At 39.1% G+C, this 19,761-nt stretch overlaps 1 protein-coding gene and 1 long non-coding RNA gene across 3 annotated transcripts in view; one reads left to right on the forward strand and one right to left on the reverse strand.

Moving 5' to 3' along the window:
- Window positions 1-5,121: 5,121 nt before the first annotated feature.
- LOC123813776 lies at window positions 5,122-12,560 on the reverse strand. Of its 2 annotated transcripts, none has more exons than XR_006784811.1 (3): window positions 12,431-12,560; window positions 11,530-11,572; window positions 5,122-6,518 (listed from the first exon to the last, which is right to left on the reverse strand). It is a non-coding gene; the product is annotated as an uncharacterized LOC123813776 (long non-coding RNA). The 2 variants fall into 2 exon arrangements; XR_006784812.1 differs by lacking the exon at window positions 5,122-6,518 and adding an exon at window positions 7,265-7,359.
- GRB14 (growth factor receptor bound protein 14) overlaps window positions 12,364-19,761 on the forward strand; it is a 124,139-nt gene continuing 116,741 nt past the window's right edge. The window contains exons 1-2 of the mRNA XM_045831076.1: window positions 12,364-12,727; window positions 13,956-14,088. Coding sequence (XP_045687032.1) covers window positions 12,537-12,727; window positions 13,956-14,088 — 324 coding nt within the window. The 5' untranslated portion in view covers window positions 12,364-12,536. The remainder of the gene's footprint in view (window positions 12,728-13,955; window positions 14,089-19,761) is intronic.

Consider the following 19,761-nt stretch of genomic DNA (forward strand, 5'->3'; position numbering starts at 1 on the left):
GGCTATAATCAAAAGACAGATAATAAGCATTAATCAAAATGTGCAGACATTGGAACCTTGATACACTGGTGGTAGGAAAGTAAAGTTGTGCAGATACTTTGGAAAATATTCTGGTAGTTCCTCAAATGATTAAACAGAGTTACCTTATGACTCTGCAATTTCAATGAAGAATGAAGACATATGTCCACATAAAAACTTGTACACAAATATTCACTGTGGCACTATTCACAATAGCCAAAAAGTGGAAAAAATCCAAATGTCCATGAACTAATAAATAAATAAATAAATAAATAAAAAGTATAAACATACACTAAAACATTGTTCTTCAATAAAAAAGGAATTAGGTACTCATATATGCTACAACATGTATGTACCTTAAAAACAAGTGAATGTATACAGTCTTAAATGAAAATATATTGTATGGTCCCTTTTATATGGAATGTCCATAATAAGTATATCTACAGATACAGAAAGTAGATTTGTGGTTACCTAGGGATGCATGGGTTGGGTTAAAATAAAGAGTGATTGCTAATGGGTATGGTTTCTGTTTAGGGTAATGATAATATTTTAAAATTGATTTTAATGTTGGTTGCACAAATGTATGTATATATATTAAAAGCCATTGAATTGTACTTTATAAATGGTGAATTGCATGGCATGTGGGTATCTTAATTTTGTTGTTATACATTGAACAGTGAAGTTGAAATAAAGAAATTTTCAGATAAATAAAAGATAATTAATTGCCAGAAGACTCAGTAGGAAAAATGTAATTGTAGTTTAAAATTTGATGACTTTGGAAAGAATGATGACCAACAAAAAGGTAAATATATTAATAAAACCAAATGAGTACTGATCGTGTGAAACAATATTAATGATAACTTATTGAGATATAATACACATGAACACAGGCAGAGATTTATATATGCAATAGTTGCATGGAAGTTGAGAGGAGGGTAAATAGAGAAACAGTGTTCTAAGATCCTTACATTGTCTGGAAAGATAATAAAGTAAATATATTTTTATGTTAACAATATATGTTGTGACTTCTGGTCAAGACAGAAATGTAGGTAAACACGGTTATTCTCCTCACACGATGACATCAAAAATTACAACTAGACTGCAAAACAAGTATCACCCAAAATCATCAGAAAATTGAGCTGTATATGGAAGTCCAACAACTAAGGAATTAAAGAAGTCACATTCATCCAGACACATAGGAGGGGTGGAGACGTGGAAATGCATAGAGATGCAAAGAGGCACAGAGATGTGGAACAGGCAGTCCTACACCACGTGTGCTGGACAAAAATCAGGAGGGATACCTCAGGGGTGAGGGACCCCAGTCCCATACTAGATCACCCAACTAAGGGTTCCAGTGCCAGGAAGATAAGTCCTCATGACTTTTGGCTATAAAAACCAGTGGGGGTTGGGGTGCAGAGGAAACTGTGGGATTCTCAGGAGTCTCTTTTTAAAGGGTCCAAACGGACTAGGATTTACACAGACTCAATCCTTCAGGGCTTCTGCATCAGGACAACAGCTGGAGGGGCACCAGTGGCATACAGGGAGAAATTGAAGTGTCTGGCATTAGGGTGAGTGCCAGGAGACAGCTTCTTCCCTGACAAAACTCCAGAGGCCAGGGAGCAGCATTGTCTCCTCTCTGAGTCCTCTTCCATACAGAGCCACAGGGCAAGCAACACAGGGTGTCCCACCCTAGTGATTACCTAAGGCTCTACCCCATCTAACTTACCAGTGATCTTTACTACAATAAGTCCCACTATCAAGACGGAGTCAAAGCAGCTCTACCTAATACACAGAAAAAGACACAGGGAGGCTGCCAAAATGAGAAGACAAAGAAATATGGCCCAAATGAAAGAACAAAACAAAACTCCAGAAAAAGAAGTAAACAAAATGGAGATAAGCAATCTATCAGATGCAGGGTTCAAAACACTAGTTCTTGGAATGCTCAAGGAACTCATGAGGTACTTCAACAACATCAAACAGACCCAGGCAGAAATGAAGGTTACACTAAATGAAATAAAAAAATAAACTTACAGGGAACCAATAGTAGAGTGGATGAAGCTAAGAATTAAATCAATGATTTGGAACATAAGGAAGAAAAAAGCATTTAATCAGAACAGCAAGAAGAAAAAAGAATTAAAAAAACTGAGGATAGACTATGGAGCCTCTGGGATAACTTTAAATGTTCCAACGTCAAATCATATGGGTGCCAGAGAATAAGATAAAGAGCAAGAAATTGAAAACCTACTTGAAAAAATAATGAAAGAATACTTCCTTAATTTGGTGAAGGAAATACACATACAAGTCCAGGAATCACAGAGAGTCCCAAACAAGATAGACACAAAGAGGACCACACCAAGAAACATCATAATTAAAATGCCAAAGGTTAAAGATAGAGAATCTTAAAAGCAGCAGAAGAAAAGCAGATAGTTACCTATCTGCTTTTAAGGAGTTCCCAAAATACTGGCAGTTGATTTCTCAAAAGAAAATTTGCTGGCTAAAAGGGACTGGCAAGAAGTATTCAAAGAGATGAAAAGCAAGGTCTTACAACCTAGATTACTCTAGCCAACAAAGCTATCATTTAGAATGGAAGGGCAGATAAAGTGCTTCCCAGACAAGGCAAAGCTAAAGAAGTCCATCATCACCAAGCCATTATCATATGAAATGTTAAAGGGACTTAAATTTAAGAAAAAGCAGAAGATCAACACTATTAACAATAAAATGGCAATAAATTCACAGCTATCAACAACTGAATCTAAAAAACAAACTAGGGAAACAAGAAGAACAAAAACAGAATCGTAGATATGGAGATTATTTGGAGAGACATCAGTTTGGAAGGGGGAGAGGGAGAATGGGGGGAAAAGTGCTGGGATTAAGAAGTACAAATTGGTAGGTACAAAATAGACAGGGGGATGTTAAGGACAGTATAGGAAATGGAGTAGCAAATGAACTTATCTACATGACCCCTGGGTATAAACTAAGGTGGGGACTGCCAGATGGAATGGCAGGTACCAGATGGAGAGGAGCAAAGGAGGAAAGTTGGGACAACTGTAATAGTATAATCAATAAAATATATTTAAAAAAGGATATATGTTGTGATCTGATATAATTAGTAAAAGAATAGTAAAATGTCCTATGTTAAAATGTCCTTCTATGTTAATTAAGCAAGAAACAGATGGCACACTCGAGTTAGGTAATTTGAAAAGAGTTTAATAAAGGAGCTTTTTATCAAGATGTGAAAAGCTTTAAACAAAACAAAAAAAAAATACAACAACAGGAAATAATGCAGAACTCCAGTGTCTTAAGAACTGTGATGGGTCTGAGATTTTACTCAATTTACAAGCTGACAAATTATCCTGTCGTAGTTTCAAGGATGCTGGCATAAGACACAACCGTCCTGGATCAGAGACAAAGGACAGTTAGTCACTCACATCAATAGCAGTAGCCAGAGTCTCAGCATTTGTGTTGTTCCTCAGCCTTAAATTCTCAAAGGGTAACAAGAAGAGGGTCAAGTAACACCTACACAAGCAGTGGATTGCACTGCAGGGGAGAAGCCATGCAACCTAGAAATTAGGGGGAAAAGAAAAATAAATATCTTAACCTCACATCCTTCCCGCTGTTCAGTTTCTTCTGCTGTGTCTTCCATTGAACAAAATCAACTAGAAGTCAGACAACACGGCAGCACTTTGATGTCATTCATAAAGCTGACCTTCCTTGGGCCAGGGCCAGGGCCAGGGTGGAGAAGGATATAAAGTGAATCTGATAGAGCAAATGGGTAAGCAGAGCAGGGAAGATGGTGTGGCACAAAGAAGATTAAAAGGCGGGGTGGTACCACAGAAATGGTTACACAGAGAGATAGCACTTAATGGGATAGAGATTTAACTCAAAATGTTTAAATGCTTCATTTAAAAGCAGTAATTATATGCTAGGGTAAAAACCAAATTAGAAAAAGCTCTCCAATCATGTCATTTACAAAAGATACCTCTAAAACACGAAAGTAAAAAATATTGACACTGAAAGTATGGAGAAAATTTGTACCAGAAAGCATCACATCAAATTTATTAATTTCAGACAGACTTGAAGGCAGAAAAGTTATTAGAGATAATAACTTTATTAGAGATACATTAGAGATAAAGGAGGACACCTTAAAGTGTTACATACTTCAATTTATTAAGAAGGCCTAATAATTCTAAATTTGTAAAATAATTATTAAAATTAACCTCTAAAAGTATAGCCTTAAAATATATAAAGCAAAATTAAAATATAGAGTTAATATAAATTAAAAATTCTATAATCATAATGGGAGATTGTAATATAACATCTCTTAGAAAATAATAAAATAAACAAATAAAAAATTCAGTGCAAGTACAGAAAATTTAAATATGGTTGAGAGATTTGGTACCATTGACATATTATGTATAACAATTAATCTAACAACTGCAGAAAATGCCTTCTTTTCAACACACATTGTTGGGAACAGCCCTGCCTGGTATCAGAAGCAGTAACCCCCACCAAGGCTAAGGCTGAGGGAGTGGCCTTGGACTGTAAGCCAACAAGGAGACAAAAGCTTATCTCCCTGGCAGGAGCACAGCTTCTGCTCCTTTTACTTCACCCTGCCTGGCCCCCAATGCTTGGTCGGTTAGCCAATGATGGGTAAGATTCCCCAAGGGGGGAACAATTTAAGACAGGCACGATCACATGGGAGGCCCCCAAGGAAGGACTTTGGGGGCTACAGCAAAAGGGGGTGATGGACCCTCGCCCCTCGGCTTTGACAAAGCCTGAGTCCTCATTGTCTGTGAGAAAATCTCCTTATCTCTTGGTTGCCTTAGTTCCCTTGCTCTACCTAAGCCTGAAACAATGACAGGGTGGTGCAGCCCTGTGCTGGAAAGGGCGGGTTCCCCAGGCGATCAGGACTAAAAAAGAATATGTAAAATCCTGTGAAAACTGCTTTGTTTAGAATGCTCTCAATTGAATGATAAGGGTCCAAGGAAGAAGTAAGTTTGTTCCTTAAAGTTTTTTACAGCTCTTTGACCTTGACTCAAAATAGGCGCTCAGACTTCCTTGTTATCTATTGTTTGATCCTTACTTCCTAGCAATGAGTAATGAGCTTTACCTGAATTCTTATGTAAATGAACCCAATAAAAGCCTGCTTGGGTGGGGAATGAGGCCCTCTCCCCTCGGGAGGTTGGCCATGGAGATCCCCACTAGAGAGAGTGGCTGATCCGTCCCTATTTCCCCACAGGACCTGGTTGTCTCTGTGTATGTTTTTCTCATGTTTCAACGAGCCATCTGCAGCGTTCCGTGGTCACTGTCAGTTGGTGGTTGCGACAACATATAATATAAATATTGACCATATGCTGGGCAATAAAGCTAGTTTCAACAAATTTCAAAGACTGAAATCACACAGAGTATATTCTGTGACAACAAGGTAATTAAAACATATTTAAAAAAAGAACAAAAGATAAAGACAAACATCTATATTTCAATGGAAAATATAAAGTAGTTTGAATTGAGTAATAATGCAAATACAACTTATTAAATAAAGCTTGAGAGATATAGCTAAGATCAAACTTGAAAGGAAATATATGTCTTTAAACATAAACATTATAAAATACAAAGAACTAAATATTAATGAGCTATCAGCATCCATGTCAAAAATTCAGAGAAAGAAAAAAAAAAGAACAGCACCAAAAGTAGAACACATAAGAATAGAAATAAACAAGATAAATCACAGACAGACAATAGGGTCATTCTTGAAAAACTTTAAAATTGATAAATTTGGGTGAATATAATCAAGAAAAAGATGGCATAAATATCTAATGTTAGGTATAAGGGCAATACAATAAATCTTTTAGGTATTAATACATTAACAGAAAAATATGAACAATTTTCTGCTGAAACATTTAACATTTTCAGTGAGATACATTTTCTAGAAAATACTACTAGTCAAAATGGACACTAGGAGAAATAAGAATTCAGATTAGTCCTCTTAAACTATTTAAGATTAAGTCATTTATTAAAAACTTTTCCACAAAGAAAACCACAGGGTCATATGGCTCTACAAGTGAGTTGAATTAGCTATTAGGAAACAAATAACATCAATGTTATGCATTAATTTAATTTAAAAAAAAAAAGAGGAACACTCCTCACCTCAAATGAGACATTCCTAACCATATATCTACACCTCATGAAAATATTATGAGAAAGGAAAATTCCAGGCCAATCTCATTCATGAACATAGGTATTAAAATTATAAACAAAATATCAGCAAGCACCAAAAATATATACAAAATGAGTAGTGTTTATTCTAATAATGTAAGTTCAGTTTACCATTAAAAAACCCACATACTTCATTACTTTAATAGAATGAAGGAAGAAAACCATATGATCAACATAGTAGGTGCAGAAAGGCTGTTTAATAATCTTCAACATCCACTTGTGATAAAAATTCTTGGTGAAAAGGAATATGAGGAAAGCTTCCTCCTTTGTTGGATAAAGGATATCTGTAAAAGTATGATAATACAGTATTTAATATCTATTCCTTTGAAATCAGGAATAAAACTAGAATATGTGCTATCAACACTCACATTCAACCTTGTACTTATATTTCTAAGCAGTATAGTAAGGCTAGATAGATACATAAAAGATATAAAAATAAGAAAGACAAAAAACCTGTCAATAAATATAGATAATAGGTGGTATACATAGAAAACCTAAAAATGCTTTCAGTTACATTTTTAGAGTTGGAGTATGAAAGTTATAATGTAGGTAAAACGATCAGTACATAGTAATCAGTTGTTTTTGTCATCACAACAAATGATAGAAAATCAAATTTTATAAAGGTATCCAAAATAGTATAAAAATCAAATATCTAAGAACTTGAACAATATATATGAAAAGTATTCAGAAAACCAGGTAACATGATTACAACAAATTAAAGATCCAATTGGCCCTGTGAAAATCTATGTATAATTTTTGACTTCCCCCAAAGTTAACTACTAATAATGTACTGTTGACTCGAAGCCTTATCAATACCCTAAAAGTGGATTAACTCATATTTCGTAAATAATATGTATTACATAGTGTATTCTTACAATACAGTAAATTAGAGAAAAGAAGATGATATTAAGAAAATCAGTAATAGACTAACAATAGAAATGATTTAGCCCTGGCTGGTGTGGCTCAGTGGGTTGAGCACCGGCCTGTGAAGCAAAGGGCCGCAGGTTCAATTCCCAGTTAGGGTACTTGCCTGGGTTGCAGGGCAGTTCTCCATTACAGGGCACTCCAGAGGAAACCACGCATTGATGTTACTCCCCCTCCCTTACTCTCTCCCTTCTCCTTTCTCTAAAATTAAGTAAATAAAATCATTTAAAAAATGATTTAAAAAAAGCTTAAACGTAAAACTAAAAAAAAAGAAAATTGTAGGAAAGAGAAAATACATTTACTGTACAAATACTGTACTGTATTTATCCTTGCTTTAAGTTTATAATCATCTGTTATAAGCTCCACAGTTCTTCTGGGGGATTTTTCAAATTGTTGATTAAAAAAAAAAAAAGACATGCAGTTCGAACCTATGTTGTTCAAGGGTCTACTGTATAACCAAATGGAAAGCTATAACAATTTCATAGATTGGGAATATTATTTTAAAAAGTGCTATTTATCCCCAAACTGATTTAATGTAATCTAATCAAATGTAATCTAATCAAAATCTAATGAAAAGCTGGTCTTTGTAGAACTCTGGAAACAAATTCTACAATTAATACATTGAAAAAGAACAAAATGAAAGCCTTGTTATACTGAATACTATGACTTTTTACTGATCATAGTCATTCAGGCAAGGTAATATTGGCATAAATACTGGTAAATAAACCAACAGAATAGAGGAGAGAGCCCAGAAAAAGACCCACCGATAGACAAATTATGACAAAGGAGGCATTGTGAAGTTGTGAGAGAAGAACAATTTTTCAATGAAGGTGTCTGTGACAATTACCTATTTATATAAAAAAAAAAACAGAAGAACCTCTATACCTTTCCACCTTCATACCATAAAAAAAAAATCAGTCTTGGATGGATCACAGATTTAAATGTAAAAGGCAAAACAATAAATTTCTAGGACACAGATAAGGTCAAGTGAAAGGAGTTCATCATCACCAAGTCCTTATTACATGAAATGTTAAAGGGAGTTATCTAAGAAAAAGAAGATAAAAAATATGAACAGTAAAATGACAACAAACTCACAGCTATTAACAACTGAACCTAAAAAACAAACAAACAAACAAATAAATAAATCAACTAGAACAGGAAAAGAATCACAGAAATGGAGATCACAGAAATGGAGGGTTATCAGCAGGGGAGCGGGAGGAGGAGAGAGGGGAAAATGTACAGAGAATAAATAGCATAAAAGGTAGGTAGAAAATAGACAGGGGGAGGTTAAGAATAGTATAGGAAATGTAGAAGCCAAAGAACTTATATGTGTGACCCATGGACATGAACTAAAGGGGGAAGAATGTGGGTGGGAGGGGTGTGCAGAGCAGAGGGGAGTGAAGGGGGGAGATTGGGACAACCATAATAGCATAATCAATAAAATATTAAAAATAATAAAATAAAAAAGAAAAAAATCATGTTGATAATACTGCAATAAATATGGTACCATCAAAAAAAATTTCTGGGAAACTTAGGAAAAATTGCTAAGCAGGATAAAATAGAATTATAAAGAGATAAATTTGCTTATACTTAAAAACTCCTGTTTACCAAAAGATATCTTTTGGAAGACACAGAATGGAAGAATATACTTGCAAAATATGATAACAAATTGCTGGGAACTAGAATATAAAAAGAACTCCTGTGAAAGAATAAAAAAAAATGATAGACAACTCATCATAAAAATGGCCAGGAGAGTTGAACTGGTACTTCTCAAATGGCAGATAATCATGTGAAAAAGTGCTCAACCTCATTAGTCATAAAGTCAAATTCCATCATGAGACACTTCTACGCACTCACCAGAATGTCTATTGTGAAAATCCTAATAATATTCTAATTGTCAAGGATGGGAAAACTTGGAAACTTATGCATTGCTGGTGGTGGTAAAAATTGGTACAATTAATTTAAGAACCTGGCAGCATCCACTAAAGCTGAATATACACACATCATGACCTCACAAGGCCACTCCTGCATGTGTACCATCTGGAAATGCATGCACTTGTGCACCAAGATAAGTAAGTATACAGAATGCTCATGGTAGCAGATTAGTAATAGTCAAAAGATGGAAACAGCCCAGGTGCTTATCAGTAGTGGAATGGATGAATTGTGGTATCTACACATAATAGGAAAATGAAAAGAACTACAGCTACTTATAAAAGCATGGGAGAATATCAAATAATATGGTAAAGGACTGAGTCAAGCACAAAAGGGTCATTCCGTATGTGTGATTCCTTTTAAATAAATAAAGATCAACATTAGACAACTGACTCTATTGTGTTTAGGGGTGGATACTTATGGTTAAACTATGGGTTGATTATTATGAAAATCTGGGTTGGTGGGAGGGGCTGTTCGAGGACTGATAATAATGCATTTCATGACTTGACATCAGTGTTTGCCTTGTGGTAAGTCATTATGCAATCTTGTTAGTGAACTTCTTTTCTCAATGTATATTATCCTTCCCAGTTAGAAAGAGTTAAGAAATGTGATAAGAAAAAGAGAGTAAAGCAAGGAGAACATATTTTCCTTGAGGGGTAGAGAGGCTAGGGTCCCTAGGGAGAGACAAAAAAAAGGGAAGTGCAAAGGGTAGAAAAGGGGAGGAGCCAGGAGACAAGTGCTTCCTTTGCAATTTTAGAGGTTCAAGGTAAAAGGAAGAGCAGCCACCCTGGGAGAACCTGCTGCTGGGTACCAAGACATCTGCCTATTGTTTCAGCAATCTCTGTCAGTTATGGGAAGGAAAATCTCCTTTTTAAACTTCCTCTTTGATAGAAAAATGTCTCTGCATTCTCTTCAGGGGTATTAGGTCTGATAGTATTGCTCACCTATTATATTGCGTAGTGCTTTAATTTAGAATCATTTCTTTTTGTAAAACCTCAAAAACTAGTTCTTCTGTTGGCTTGAATCAAAAATGTGAATGATCTCATAATTCTCATAATTCTTGGTACAGATCTTCAGGGTTTCTGGGAGCAAATTAAATATTTAATGCTAATCTACAAGACAAAAATATTTAGGTTCTCATTCCTGAGAAACTTGTTCTTTTCTTTGTGGCCACTGATAACTGCAAGTATTATAATGTTTACCATGGCTATTAGAGGTGGAGCATAAAGCCTGTAAATGGATATTCCCTGGATTTTTACTAAATGAGAAAATATCTGGAGAGGAGAGACACAACAGAGATCTCATTCCAGCCAACGAATACTCTTTCTTGAGGTTAAAAGCTTAAGCTGGGAAGTGGAGCAGGATACACTACTGGGGAAAAGTATTTCAAGTGATTCCAAAGATGCACAGCTTTCACCTGTCCTCTCTAACGAAAAAGGCCAAGCAGCTCTGTGTGTGTGTGTGTGGGGGGGGGGGAGTTGAGGGGCACGGGGAGTTGAGAGTAGGGAGGAAACAAATTTCGGCTATTGTTCATTTATCTTGTTGGAATGCTCCAACAGTATCATTTCTAGAGAGGAGAAATGGCTGCCTGCAAGAGTTTTGGATGAAAATAGGGATAATGACGATGATGAAAGTTTCTTTATGTCTTTCATTCAAGTTTTCTTCATTATATAACTTTTATTTTGCTGGAATGACTTCACTATATCTGTATGCTTTTACATTAAACTCTTTTAAAACCCACACATAGAATTCATACCATCATTTAGGGAATTGGATTTGAGTGAAGACTTTGCCGGGCACACAGCATCAATACTCGTTATCTATCATCATGGTCAGTATTATTGTTACCCCTCAGGGGCACTATCGTTTTGTTCTGTCTTGGTCCTTGCAATGTATAAAGCATCCTCCAGACCATGCTCATCGTGTGACACAGGCCAGTACTGCTCTTTACTGGGTGTTAATTTTGACATCAGGAAAATACAGAACTTCTGCCTCCGTGGAGTTTCCTATAGTTTCCTCAAAGGCTGGGAGTTAGCGACCCCTGGGTGTCAGCAGTGGTTGGTGCCTGGGCTGTGTGAGTGTGCGTGTGGGGTGGGGAGGAGGGAGGTTTGCGGTTTCCTCAGGAGGCAGTGTGTTTGCCTTTCCCTGGACGGAGGTTGGAGAGGTTAAGAAAACCTGGTGAAATAGATGCCAGGGACAGATGTTACTTAATTTGGTCAATGAATGGAGTGTATGGAAAAACATTTGGAAACCCTCAGCGGTACACTGGGATGGGGGCTCTTATTGGAAGAGCGGAAACAGAATATCACCCAAAACTTCAGAATAGGGCTGCTGCATCTTAGAGTGTGTGCATAATGTAATTACCATTTCTAATAGCCTGGATTTTGATATGGAATCTTCTGGGTTGGAAGCTTGACTGCACCAATTACTTAGTCCTACCTTGTGCAAGGTACTCCGCGGCTTTGGACTCTAATTTCCGTATCTGTAAAATGGGGTAAGATCTAATTTATGAGGCTGTTGTGAGGCGGAATGGAACATGGGCGTTCTTATTATAAGAAAATCAATCCTTTATCTAATTCCTAAGACATCTTTAGATTTACTCATGCCTTACTGAGAATTCTTAAACAGTAGTTTTCCTTACTGATTGTACTTATTGTCTCCTCCACGCCCCACCCCCTCCACCCCGCTCCCAGTCCCTGGCTCTTCAATTCCCCCACCCCTAGCTTGGGCGGCGGGGTGGAAAGAGGAAGAGACACCTGGGATAAGAACTGGGGAAAACCTAGCCCCATGGTCTCCCGGCCTCCTGGCACCGTGGGGCCTGTCATGGCGGCCCAGCCACAGTTTAGGTGATCTCAGATTGCAGAGCATCAAGAATGGAATGATGTAGGGGTCAGCGATGCCCAGACCCCTGCCCCGCCTGCAGTCTGGCAGGCAAGCCCGTTGGGATCGCCGGTACTTCTCGGTCCTCGCCTCAAGCAGAGCGGGTCCCACTGGGACCCAGGGCTCAGCCTCCAGCTCCAGCGCCCACCTGGGGAGGCGGCGACCCTGGCCTTGGGCGCCGGCAGCCAAAGCCCAGGCGCTGCAGAAGCAGTACAGACACCAGCTCCCTCGAGCGCTCCCGGCCGGCCGCGAGGAGCCTGCGGGCACTGGGCGCCCTCCCCGCCCCCCCAGCGTGTCGTCCCACCGCCCGCCCCCTGCGGCCCCCACCCACCAGGCGCTCCTCCCCTCTCCCCACCCTCCTCCTCCGCCCCCTCCCCTCCCCTCCCCCGCCGCCTCGCCGACTGCTCGGCTGAACGTCTGAGGCGCGGGGCCCGGAGCGCAGGCAGCGAGGCCACCGCACCTGCAGCGCGCTCGGGCAGACGAACGGGCACCTCGCCTCCCGCCACCGAACCACCTTCTTCTGGGCGTGGGTCTCCCATGACGCCTGAGTCCCCCGACGGGCCACAATGACCACTTCCCTTCAAGGTGGGCAGAGCCCCGCGGGTAGGGCGGCAGCGCGGGACTCGCGGCTAGCCGCCCAGGTGAGCGGCGCTGCTCAGGGGAGGGGCGACGCCCGCGACCTGGCGTCAGCCCCCTGGCTGCACACGCGAGCGCTCCTGCCCCCTCCAGACGGGACTCGCGGCTGTGCTGCAGACAGGTAGGCAACCCTCCGGGGGCGCGGGGGAGTGTCCCGGGTTGGCAGCCGGCGAGGGGGCGAGGAGGCGGTCCTAGGGGGTGAGCCATGTGCCCATAGCTGGGCCAAGTTTGTGAAAAGTCTCTGAAGACAATTCCCTTTGAGCTGGCTTCTACCGGCTCAGCAGGACACTGCGATCTCGCAGAGCCTTATAAATAGCATCGCGGTTTCTTTGAGAGCTCGCGGTCTCTTTCTCGCCTCTGCCCATCTGTATGAACTAGGAGGCCGAGCTTCAGGCTGACCACCCATCTCCCTTCATTCTTCGTGACCCCAGCATTTAAAAACAAACAGACCTTGTTTAAATTTTATAGATTGAAAAAAATTGTAGAGTAAATGAGTTTACCTCCTACATAGAGCCTTACAGCGAGCCTGGAAAAGCAAAACACGGATTGAAATTTGAGCAGTCTTGCTGTTCAGCAGCAAAGAACAGAGGCTTTAAAAGGTTTTCCAATCTCCATAGCATTCAGCACTAAGTGCCTGTGGCGTTCACAATTTTGCACATTCTTTAGGGGAAAAAGGCTGTAACGATACAAAAATCTCTAGTCCTTTACATTCATACATTTATTTGGTACTTTTCTTTTCAGATTTTAAAAGTGCTTCAACTTCACTAAAGTTAAAACTACTTTCAATGGACAAGAGTACACTTATACTAGCAACTTCTATTCACTTACCTCCTCACAAACACTGCCTTGTGATTCAGTATCTAAAAGTACTTGAAAAATCAACATACTGTGTCTGGGCAACGTTGTGAATGAAATTTGGAGTGAGATGAACCACAGCTGTAATTAATAGACCAAAACTTCTCCAAAACGATTAGTAAAATAGCATATGGCTGAATTCATTACATTTAATAGACTTGAACGGATGAATAAAAATGCCTAACTCCTCAGGATGGTTTTTGCATCAATAAATGTATAGTGTGTATTTCAGCTTCAGGAAAATTATCAAAGTACTGGAAATGGGATTTCCATGCCTGGTGATTTTTTTAAAAGCACCCTCCCCTCACCCCAAGGATAGGATACTATAGATGATTGATTTGTATCAATTAACATATTTTATTTTAACCAGCAGAAAAGTACTTCACAGACCGTTGTCAGAGTGGTACATGTTGGCTTTAACTTTTTAATTCTGACAGCAATTATATTTTACCTTCTGTTTTATGTAAATTATATCCTATGTTCTCTCGGTGTAGGAGAGAAAGGAAAGATCTTGATGTTCTGGAAATGCCATCTATTCCAAACCCTTTCCCTGAGCTATGCTGTTCTTCATTTACATCTGTGTTGTCGGCAGGCCTGTTTCCCAAAGCGAATTCAAGGAAAAAACAGGTACGCTTTTTAAAATTTTCTAATTAAAAGGCCTTAGGAGTTCTAAATCCACACAGTCTTTAAAATACTCAACAATTTCCAATTTTAACAAAGGATTAACATGGCCTATTTTAAATCTATTGACTGACATAGTTATTTGTCATTATTTTCCCTTCGGGCCTCAGTTTTCACAGTCGTAAAATGGGAATGTTCAAACTTACCTGGCAGGCTCCTGGGATAGTTTAAATGAGAAAATACCTGCAAAGTGCAGAGTATGGGAGCTCTTATTATTCACAGTGTGGATGGGAGAAGTCTTTGTGATACTCGATTATCAATTTTAAGTCAGGAATTGGAAGAGAGGGGTGGTAGTACCGGGATGAGAAGGAAGCTGGCTGTTTTCTTTAGTATCTTTAATCTTTCACAATTTCAACTAAACCAACCTCATTTACTAAAGGAAAGGGATATAGTGAATCTGTGGCAAAGGTAATTGGAGTTCAGGACTTGACGTCATCTGTATTTCAGTTAATTCTTACTTGAGATGCTTCTGACTGTAGAAGCCAGATGACTTGTAAGTGATGATTAGAAGATGGACTTTATTTTTTTTTTATTTCCTTTCTTTCTTAGGAGTTTCTAGGATGGGACTGACTGAAGCAGATTAGAGTTCAAGGATGAAGCAACTAGGTGGAGATCTATCATGATTATGCATTTTGTAAAACAAACAAAAAATTAGTGTATTTTGAAATAATCTTAATATTCCTCTCAGTTTTGTATCAACAGAACAAAGAGAAGCTTCACTAGGCAAAATGTTCTTGTTCTTGCAGGGTAGAAGCAATAAATTTAAGTAGTCAGTTGCTTGCAGTGAGGAGAGGGATCATGAACAGAGGGGAGAAAACTGTTGATCATAGCCCTTGTCAGCTAGGTCACTTGGTTAGAGCATCATCCCTATATGCCAAGGATAGTTCAGGTTGCTGGTTTGATCCGAGGTCAGGGCATGTACAAGGAACAGCCAGTGAATGAATGCATAGATAAGTGGAGTGACAAAGTGATGTTTCTCTCTCTCTCTCCCTTTCTCTCTCAAATCAATAAATAAAAATTATAAAAAAATACCAGTTGATCATTTTTGCCCATCTGTTGTTTCCTTTCTTTTTTTCTGCACTTTTACTACCTGTGATGGGTTCAATAATGTTTGTTTATAATTTTAGGAATGGAGGAAACTCCCTAGGAAGTAGATGAATTCTTGATATCATATAGCAGTAATAGAGCCAGTATGGAAGCATTCCATGGAATGTTGTGTTTTGATGGAAATCTGGTATAAAAAGACATATATACTTTTTTGGCGGGGAGGGGAAGTGAAATTTAATTGCAGCATGTACTTTTTGGATAAGGATTGGAGAAAGTGGGAGTAAATATTCCAAGAGCGGAGGTATGTTCTGAGTTAGTCCTTAAGTGGGTGGGACTGTGAGCTTGGATGGGGAGATGAACATGAACGAGAAACTTTCTTGAGAGCTTTATTTTCACAGTGAGGTTTAAAGTCAGAGCCCAAGGGGGAAAAATGCCATTCTGAAATGTCTGGGCCCTTTGAGAGCTTTGTTTTTTGGGATATAACACGTGGGTGTGGATGATAGATTTCACTGTGTGCCGTGGTAGGGGAAAAAGTCGATTCTATGTTGTTCATGTGCCCTGGGAAGGCAAAGGAAATGTCTGATGGAGTTTTAACAGATTTCCCAGTTTATGGAGGCCTGTTAACATTCCTTGCACCTAGGCTCTGAGGCACTGAGCTGAGCAAAGAGGCCATCCGAAGGGTGTTTACCAAGGTGGGCCTTTGATTTGGGGTTGGGTTAGGGGTTAGGAGTTGAACAGAAGGAGTAGGGGAAGAGGTCTGAGCTGACTCACAGTTTACTTTTGTGAATGGATATTGAGAATGCCTATGTCTAAGAAATGCATTCATGGGACAGGTTTCTTTTGAATAGAAGAGCCAGAGAGATAATAAGTATTGTATGCTTATGTTAATGGAATAAGAAGAGAAAGAGAGTGGGTATCAATGTCAGGGTTAAGTCAGGGTGTGCCCTAAGTGTGGATAGTCATCATCCTAGAGTAAGACATCTTATCTTGGGGAATGCATTTCTTCAGATCAGGTTCAGGAAATTGGCAACGTGGGAAAAGGGTGCTATGTTACTATTGACTCTGACCTGTTTTCCTGCCCAGGCCTCGTCCCCTCTTTCCACAGTGACCTCAGAGAGCACTGCACCCACACGACAGCTGTGCCGTGTCATGAGCAGAGAGTTGTGGCCTGCGTGCTGGAGACCAGTCCCTGAGGGATGTTCCCCCCAAAGGGCACTTCCTGCTTATCTTTTCTTTCAGTCCAAGGGTTGGGGTCTCTAAGAAGAGAAGGCTGTCCCAAAGTTGCAAACAGGACAGTTTCTTTTCATGTATGTTTTTATGTTTTCTTCTCCCCACCTGGATTTTGCATTTAGAACTTATCCTTTGTTTTTATTCCTATGTATATGCTCAGTTCTTTGAAATGAGTGAGGTTTTGGAAACACAGGACTATGTCAGTGATTTCCCCAAGGTCAGTATCTTGGTGACACAGGTTACCCTTTTACAAGGTAGTATTTCTGGCCCATTTGGCTCCAACCATTGGTTGAAATGATGTAAATGACAGTGTGTGATGGGTACTATATAATTTTATTTATGGTTGAAACATTCTAGGAGATGATGTCTCTTCATATTCTGTCTTTTATTTGGTTTGTTTAATCATTCCAGTCATTTTAGCAATTCCTTTCTCCCCATAGAAAAAGTGAAGGATTGCTTGCTATGTACAAATAAATGACCAGAAAGTTTGAAAGAATCCAGACTAGAAATGTTAAATTTTATGTAGCCTTTCAAAACCACAGTCAGAAATCATTTTACAGGCTATGAATATTTTTTTACAATTTGAGTTGCCTACTTAATGCATGAGTGGTAAAGTGTAATGAAGCCACAAATAGGATATGCTTTATCTCTTTTTGCAAATAGAATGTCACGAAGTATTGAATACTATTGGCTTCTAGTATTTTCATTTAAAAATGAGAGCTAGAATGAGATAGAATCTGGATTCTTTACTTTCCTTCCCTCCTAGTTTTTTATAATACTGGCCAGATATATTTCCCTGGCATATTTCTTTGTGTTCACCAATAAAGCAGATTCAAAGCATATCTCCCTCTATATACATGGTCCAGAAAATTTACTTGCGATTTAAATTTTATATTAAAAGTGACTTACTTTATGAATTTAGATCTTTTCCTCTCTCTCTTTTTTTCCTTCTTCTGATTGAAATTTACCAGTAACTTGTCCTTGCACACTTAGTGTTTAGAGAAAGGGAAAGAATGAGGCAAAATCTTAATAACTGCCAAATCTGGAAGATGGGATCTTGAGCTCCGGCTGCAGAGTCAGGTCTCGTCTTGAGTTTGTCAACCCCTAGATAATTTTTGGGCTTGGGCTTGGGCTTGGCTTGTATATTAACTCTGATTAATTGCTTCCCAGGACTATATAGTATCACTAATTCAAAATAAAACCTCTGAAGATTTTAAAACTAAAAAGACACCTATGAAAAACTGCATCATGGAATGTTTAAGCTGGAAGATATCTTTGAGATCATCCAGATGAACACCCTTTTACAGATGAGTGAATGGAGGCTAAGAAATGCTATGCAGCTGGTAGTGGCACAGCCAGGACCTGAAACCTGGATTTCTTGAGGCTCTGACAATCTTTTTTTTTAGGAAGATGCAGTTTCCAAAGAAATCAAGCAGTATACAGCTAGTGCAAGTAATAAACGTATACTGCTGTTGTTGGTTATAATTCTTCCCATAATATTGTACAAGAGCAGGGGTGACTAATACCATCTGTTAATATTTTATTATCTAAAGACCTAGAATCCCTTTTTTTTTTCTTCCACAAATATAACTGTGTCTTTGTGTTTTTTCCTCTAGCTTTCTTCTCCATCTTCAACCTAACACTGATAGGAAAAAAATCTATCAAATAATTGGTTATATCACCAGATAACCATATATTAGTATTACTGATAATTAACTTTTCTGTGTAGTTCTCCCTCCATTCCCCTCTCTAAAAATAAATAAAATCTTAAAAAAAAAATAAGTGCAAAAGCCAGAAGTGATTTGCCTGTGATTCTACAGTTTAGAGAAAAGGAGATCAAAAAAGTGATTTATGTCTCAGTGTGCTTTGCTCCTCACCACACTGGGTCTAGTCTATTCTTTATTGAATTAAACTTATTTATGATTTCAGAAAAATGAAAAATATCTTCCAGATACTTAAGAAATAACTTTTCCATCCACTGTTGATGCATGGGTCATCGGCCAGCAGTGATCACGGAATGCTGCGGATGGCTCGTCGAAACTCGAGAAAAACATACACAGAGACAACCAGGTCCTGTGGGGGAATAGGAACAGCAGGGCCACTCCTCACGTGGGGAGCGCCTTGGCCACCCTCTCTCCTGGAGAGCGCCGGTTGGCCACCCTCCCTGGTGGGGAGAGTGTGCCGTTCCCCCTCCGGAGAGGCTTTTTATTAGTTTCGTTTGAATAAGAATTCAGGTAAAAGCTCATTACTCATTGCTAGGCAGTAAGGATCAAACAACAGATAACAAGGAAGTCTGAGGGCCTATTTTGAGTCAGGGTCAAAGAGCTATAAGACTTTAAAGAACAAACTAACTTCCTCCTTGGACCCTTCTCATTCAACTGAGAGCATTCTAAACAAAGCAGGTTTCACAGGAATTTACATGTTCTTTCTTAGGCCTGATTACCCGGGGAACCCACCCTTTTCAACACAGCTGCACCACCCTGTCATTGTTTCAGGCTTAGGTGGAGCAAGGGAACTAAGGCAACCAAGAGATAAGGAGATTTTCTTCCAGACAGTGAGAACTCAGGCTATGTCAAAGCTGAGGAGCGAGGGTCCATCACCCCCTTTTGCTGTAGCCCCCAAAGTCCTTTTGGGGGCCTCCCATGTGATCGTGCCTGTCTTAGATCGTTCCCCCCTTGGGGAATCTTACCCATCTTTGGCTAACCGACCAAACTTTGGGGTTCAGTTATGAATGAAGCAGCAGAAGCAGCGCTCCTGCCAGGGAGATAAGCTTTTGTCTCCTTGCTGGCTTATGGTTCCAAGGGCGTTCCCTTAGCCTTAGCCTAGGTGGGGGTTACAGCTTCTGATACCAGGCAGGGTGGTTCCCAACACACTGTGCCTTTGAATTATTTTCCTCTCATTTGTCAAGGACTATAAAAAGATAAGTTCATCTCTGCCCCCAAATTAAAGGACCTCTTATGTCATTCCTTTGTGATATCAGTAATTGTTCCATTTTGTACAGTGCTGGATCTGTGTGTGTAGTCCTGTAGGAATTTGTGTGGCTGCTCCATTAACCAACTGTACCCCTGTATTCCCATTTTCCGGATTCAGTGATTATTAAAATTTTGTGTCATTTACTTCCTCTATTCCTTTTTAAAAAATTTGGTTTTGTTGAAATATTTTAAAGTAAACCCTGCACATGCTGTTAATTGTATCCTTACCTAGTTTTATATGAATCTTTGAAAAAAAATTTCCTAAATAACTAAAATGCCATTGTTCCCTAACAAAAATCTTAACTTCTTGGTATCATGTAAAACCATTTGTGATCAAATTTTCTCAATTGGAATGATACATGAAATACTC

Source organism: Phyllostomus hastatus, unplaced genomic scaffold (genome assembly GCF_019186645.2).
Source record: "Phyllostomus hastatus isolate PE091 unplaced genomic scaffold, TTU_PhHast_1.1 phas_contig_1, whole genome shotgun sequence".
NCBI classification, from domain to species: domain Eukaryota; kingdom Metazoa; phylum Chordata; class Mammalia; order Chiroptera; family Phyllostomidae; genus Phyllostomus; species Phyllostomus hastatus.